Source organism: Neodiprion lecontei, chromosome 2 (assembly GCF_021901455.1).
Source record: "Neodiprion lecontei isolate iyNeoLeco1 chromosome 2, iyNeoLeco1.1, whole genome shotgun sequence".
Lineage (NCBI taxonomy): Eukaryota > Metazoa > Arthropoda > Insecta > Hymenoptera > Diprionidae > Neodiprion > Neodiprion lecontei.
The window spans coordinates 17,397,182-17,403,348 of record NC_060261.1 but is presented as its reverse complement, the minus strand read 5'-3'; the positions used below and the strand labels follow the sequence as shown (position 1 = coordinate 17,403,348).

At 36.9% G+C, this 6,167-nt stretch overlaps 1 protein-coding gene across 1 annotated transcript; it reads right to left on the bottom strand.

Moving 5' to 3' along the window:
- Positions 1–4,201: 4,201 nt before the first annotated feature.
- LOC107221708 (isocitrate dehydrogenase [NAD] subunit gamma, mitochondrial) lies at positions 4,202–6,072 on the bottom strand. The gene has a single exon (XM_015660802.2). The coding sequence runs from the start codon at positions 5,852–5,854 to the stop codon at positions 4,694–4,696; it is 1,161 nt and encodes a 386-aa protein (XP_015516288.2). The 5' UTR covers positions 5,855–6,072; the 3' UTR covers positions 4,202–4,693.
- Between the last annotated feature and the right edge of the window lie 95 nt (positions 6,073–6,167).

Genomic DNA, 6,167 nt, shown 5'->3' with positions numbered 1-6,167 from the left:
CATATAAACCGTCAAAATCGAAACGTCATATTACTGCAAGAATTGTTATGATACTTAATATGAGTTCGCTGAAAAAAGTGATATTTATTGTATTGTAGATTTATTTCAACAAATATTTTTTGTCAACAGAGAATAAAGTTTAGTTAAAATTTCAAGCAATTGTATAAGTAAACGCAAGGAAAAATAATAGTAATTATATTGAAAGCGAAGGTCTACATACGAGGTTGTAGTGTATATGGTGTGAAAAACCGCTAGGTGCAAATAAGAGGAAATCGATGGGCCCTAATAAAATTCACTTAACTTTAGAGAGGCTGTTTATAAAAGACCTGGCATGACGATCATAATCCAAATAACTCTACGAACCATGATGGTAAAACAGTTAAATCTTGGGGGATGAAGATGATTTTTTCATCATCAGGAACTGTAGAGTTACTTGGATTATAATCGTCACGCCAAAGTTAGGTCTTTTATAATCAACCCCTCCAAAGTTCAGTAAATTTTAACAGGCACCATCGAAATATAGGTAAGTAGATGGCTGCTTTAACTAAATGTAACGAGAAGATAGTCACGGAACGTTTTTCATGTATTGGGCCCAAGAAGTAGTAGTTGGGCCAAATCTGTAAATGTTGTACATTCTAAATGCTGAAAGCCCAACAAAGCAAGAAAAATGCTAGGATCGAAAGTTTAAGAATCGCTTACTCACGCTCAGATGCAACGGAATAGAAATGTTATTCCAGTAGTATTTTCTCAATAAAATTTTCCTACGTCTTCAATACATTACCGGAATAAATTTAATATTAAGATATAAAAGCATCTATATCGATACGTTAATTAGTATTATTCATTCAGGCAGAAAATAGATTTAAAAGAGCGAACGCGGGCAAATTTATAAAAGTTTCTGCGTAAAGCTCCTACTCATAACATGTATGAAACAAAGCATATAAATAATGATAACGTATATAATATAAACGTTGTAAAATGATGTAATTTATGATTAGATACTATTACTAGTACCAATTATAAGTATTATTTACATATGTAATAAAAATGACGACGACTTCGAATGCGATCGCCGAAGTCAAAACATGATCCAGATACTGGGTTAGGTATGTTGCCCAATGAGAAGTTTTGATTAATTAGGCGTTTTACTATTCTTCTTCTCAGATGTGGATTAATAATCCGGACTTTGAACCATCAATGAAATTTCTAACCCAATTTATTGCTTTTCGTCAGCATTCATTAGTAGATCCGTGCTTGCGCATGCCGTAAATATAGACTACGACGTATACATACCTATAATCTATATATCTATGTATATGGTACGTACCCAGTCCGAAATCGTACATTTAGCGAATCTCACAGCAACCTTTGTACGAGGCGCCAAGCGTTCAAATCATTTTGTACCAAGATCGAATTACCCAACTCAACACAGCTATTTCTGCCCACCACGCATGATGTACGAAATTATTGTACCAAGCTGTAAATTGCGAAGGTTAGCATGACTTGCTGAAAGAATTTTTGAACAAAACCCGAAACATATGGTGCTTGATTATCCGCATTGAATTCAGCAATAACTATATAAACACCAGCTGCTAGAACTTATCGTAACGACGTTTGTAAATAAAAAACAGTTTGATACTTGAAAAAAGGTTTAAACACTTCGTTTTATGTTAACAATAGGGGCTTCGTGTACCAACCCCCCTCCCCCAGGCTCTGGGACCTCGGTGTTTTGCATTTCACTCTTTTCTGAGTATATATTGCGGTTTTGAATATGCTGCATGTTGAATAAATAGATGATCTCGACATCGATAACTTTTATCTAATCCTCCGTTTAAAATATATCGATGTCATGTCCGCGGTGAACTTGTAACAGGATGTGGACAGTTTATAAAAGACAATTCCCATCCGATTACAGCTTTATCAGGTATTGGTCCATTTTCCAAATTACGACTAACTTGTCCAGATTTCATGTAATACCCCTCATAAGTTCGTTGAAGCTCGGGCTAATTAAATTTTGTCAATAATCTAATTCTGGTTCTCGAGTAATGTTGTGACTCGACACAAGGAGGACGAAATAGTGTCACGTATATAAGTACCAATTGACCTTGTAGTTAAACTATAATCCCATTGGTATGAAAATCGGAAAGTGATTCCGCAATTTCCTATTACGGGCAGAAATTATTTCAGCAACATATTGAAAATCGAATCAGAATCGATCTGCAGAAGCTGGAATACAAAAACTTCTGAATGGGCAGTTATATTGCTGCAGTGTATCGTGCTCACACAACACTGCATTGCTGCAATGTAAGTTGCATATCTATAAGCGTAATTCATCGATCTACGTAACGTAGGGCCAATAAAAAATCGCAAGCATGGTCCACTAGACGAAGTATATGTTAGCAAACAGAAGTCGAACAAAAACGTTATTGTCGTACTAAAAGCGACCCATGATTTATGTGAATTTTATGAGTAAAACCCGACGTCTGATTTCATTCTCCCCCACGAGATTTCACCGACATCTAATTAGCTTACCTAAACTAACTTAAAGGTAATATTAAGCGTCAATGGCAAATCGGTACACGTACGGGATGTATGTATGTCACTTGTGACAGAAGCAAAACTATAATATAGTGTCATGGTAGTCATAAGCCACGTGCTGCACCCGTTTGAACGTAATCAGTACAGTACGTTTCCACAGAGTCGACAATCTAATTTCACGAAAAATTTCTACAAGCTATGTGTTTCATGATTTACAGTAATTCTGTTCTGCAGGTAAATGTCCAAGTTTATCGATGAAAATTTTCTTTTTTTTTGTACAGACGCAATTCACAGATTAAAATAATGGGCTTCATAGTTTTATTAGGATGTTACTGTTCCACGTGAACACAACCAACGTCTGACCCTCATCAATTTGATTTTTTTCATAATTTTTTCTATAATAGTCCCAACTCTGAAGTAGTACCCTGAAGTTTTTCAGATTTTTTATTCAACTGATGAGTTATTTATAAATATTACGAGTAACTTTAAGAAAATTTTTTTGTAAAATTCTCAAAAAATTTTAAAAAACTGTGGTCTCTTTTCCAAATATTTCAAAACCGGGCCCATGATGGGCCGATTTGTTTTACGATGGTTCTTTTAGGATTTTTAATTTTTTTGATTAACTGAAACATTGTTTAAACAGCTGAAAAATTCCAGGAGTCTCGAAATTTCTATTTTTCACTCAAAACATTTCTACAGCGGTTTCATTACGAAGTTGATAAAAGAAAGTTTCATGTGCCAAAGAAATAGACAAAAATCGCTGCATAATGGAACCGGTCTAGAAATGTTCGAAGTAAAAAGTAGAAGTTTTGAGAATTTTTCGGGAATTTTCAGACCGTACAATCAATGTTTTAGCTGACTAAAAAAATTGAAAGTGCTGAAGAAAAATGGAATAAAAATCGGCCTAACATGGGTCCGACTTAAAATGTTTGGAATAAAAAATACAGTTTCTGAAATATTTGAGAATTTTAAAAAAGATCCTTTTCGTGCTCAACTTAAATGTTTATAAATAATTAAGCAGTTGAATAAAAAAATTGAAAAAAATTCAGGACACTGTTTCAGAGTCGGGCCAATTGCAGAATATTTGTTCAACAAAATCAAAAATGGCAAAGATCAAACACGTTGGTCGAGTTACTTACAGCCAACAAAAAAAAAAAAAATTCTATTTCACAATTTTCGAAACTAAATTCAGTTTAACGATTACTTACAAGTACTGCTGTAGCCAATGACGTCATGGTACATTTTTTTAAATGGTTATTGGATTATTGATGAGTAAAGAAATCTTTTCTCAGCAGATTTTCTATTCACCGCTTTGCATAATTCAGGAATTGGATGCATCAGTTGCATACAACAATATTATCGCGTTTCTTTTATTATGAGACGTACACTTTGACTAACATCGTAATTTATTTTCATACCACCACTTTCTGAAAACAGTAAATTAATTGCCAGATAATAAGATTTGTGAAAAATCAGTGGCACGCTCTGATTGTATCCAATCCTTGATTACAACAAAGTAAGCAGCTCTGAATGATTTATGAATTGTATTACATCAATCAAACTTGATAATGTTTGTGAAGTGTGTGTGTGTGTGTGTGTGTTTATTCATTCGTAACATGCAACAAACGAGAAAGATGAATAGTATACACCTAAAAGAATAATCTCAAATAATACGAGTGGGTTTATTCAATTACAATACTAACGGGTAAATGTTTTTGGTTTCAACTTGAGGGATGAAATTATTCTGTACACACCTAAAGAGCAAGTGACTTTTACAATATTTTTGATAATAATCCTCTCACATCGTAAGTCATGATATATGAAGTTGAAGTTGAAGCTGGTAGCTGGGCTTAACAGCCAAACGTGTAAAACTTTCTGTAAGTAGAAAAATGCCGTACAGGTTTATTCTTATAATTCTATAAAAGTATTGGGGGTTCAAGGTATTAAAAAAAAATTTAGATTTTCGGATTTCACTACCTTATTCGAGTGAACATTAGAACGTTTGACTGCTAATTCTGGCAGCTAGCTTCAGCCTTGTTCATGATATTGAAGAGGTATGTCTATGATTATTATAAATTATCAAAGCTGAATATACAATACTACATAACATCGTACAATTACATTCTGAAAGTCGGTAGATACAACGATGAAGGCTCTAATGCACCCCTTGTTTAATGTTTTTTAAAACTGTCTCAACAACTTCAGAACTCGTTGCAGTGCCTCCAAGATCACGAGTGTGAACCCCCTGGTTTATCGTCTTATTTATAGCGGATTGTATGACATGTGCATGTTGCCTGTGACCCAAATGCCTAAGCATGTCAACGGCGGCGTTGAGCATAGCGATTGGATTGGCAACGTTCTGTCCAGCGATGGAACTTCCAGTGTTTCGCGTACCAGGTTCAAAGATGGCATACTGATCCCCGTAATTTTTACCGGCCAACAGGCCAGCACCACCAAGCAATCCGCATACAACATTAGAGACAATGCTACCGTACAGATTGGTTGTGAGAATAATATCGAATTGGTGGGGATTAGACACAAGCTGCATGCAAGTGTTGTCAATGATCATATCGTTGTGTTGTATTTCCGGGTAATTTTTGGCCATCTGTCTAGCGGTCTCTAGAAACAATCCATCTGATAGCTTCATTATGTTAGCTTTGTGAACTGTCGTGACTTTCTTCCTGCCATGTCGTCTGGCATACTCGAAGGCATACTTGGCAACACGCTCAGAATTGGATTTTGTTATTACTTTCATGCTCTCGACCACGCCAAGCACGCTCTCGTGCTCCAGCATTGCGTACTCGCCCTCAGTGTTCTGTCTGACAATGACAATGTCCATGTCTTTCTGACGGGACGACACGCCTTCGTACGATACGCAGTGGAGCACGTTTATGTAGAGATCGAGTTCGTTCCTCATTGCGACATTGCGAGAAGGAACACCTGCCTCCATTATCCGCGTCTCGATGTTTCCTTTGAGGGCGACACCGTTACGCCTTATCGTCGTGATCGCGTAATCAAGATCATCGTTATTGTCGGACATCGGGTCGATATCGACGTGCTCAAAATCGACTGGAACACCTGCGTATCGAAATACTTCCTTTACATAACCCATCAATTCTGGGCCGATACCGGCACCTGGAAGCAGCGTAACGGTGTGCCTTCCACCGTAGTGAGCTTTCGGTATGTTTGGTACCTTTCGAACGGTCGGGGTTTTGTGCTGAATGTCAAACATCGACATTGTGCTCGCTCCCCGGTGAAGCTGCAGTAGCAGAAGCTGCGGCGTTCGAACATATTTGGACACGTATCGAGCGGCCATATTGATGAGAGAGAGGAATTATTCTCACTTTAATTAGGATCCGAAGTGTTAACAAACTACTTCGGGGATTCTATTAGTAGGCACTAACGCGTACACCACACATACTGGTTTTCAATTTCTATTTATACACCTGCCCAGAGTAACCGAGCCAACCTCTTTTCATTCTGTCCGAATACCCAGATACGAAACTCGATAACAACAATGAACCTCTGCAGCGTTAGCTATGGAAATATTAAGGCCGTGTTGGTAAATTGACTGACAGTACTGAAAATTTCCTAGGACAGAGTCAGAGCTATCCACGAACTTGGAAGCG

Coding starts and splice junctions, on each gene's coding strand:
- LOC107221708 (XM_015660802.2), bottom strand. CDS start 5,854: ATGGCCGCTCGATACGTGTCCAAATATGTTCGAACGCCGCAGCTTCTG.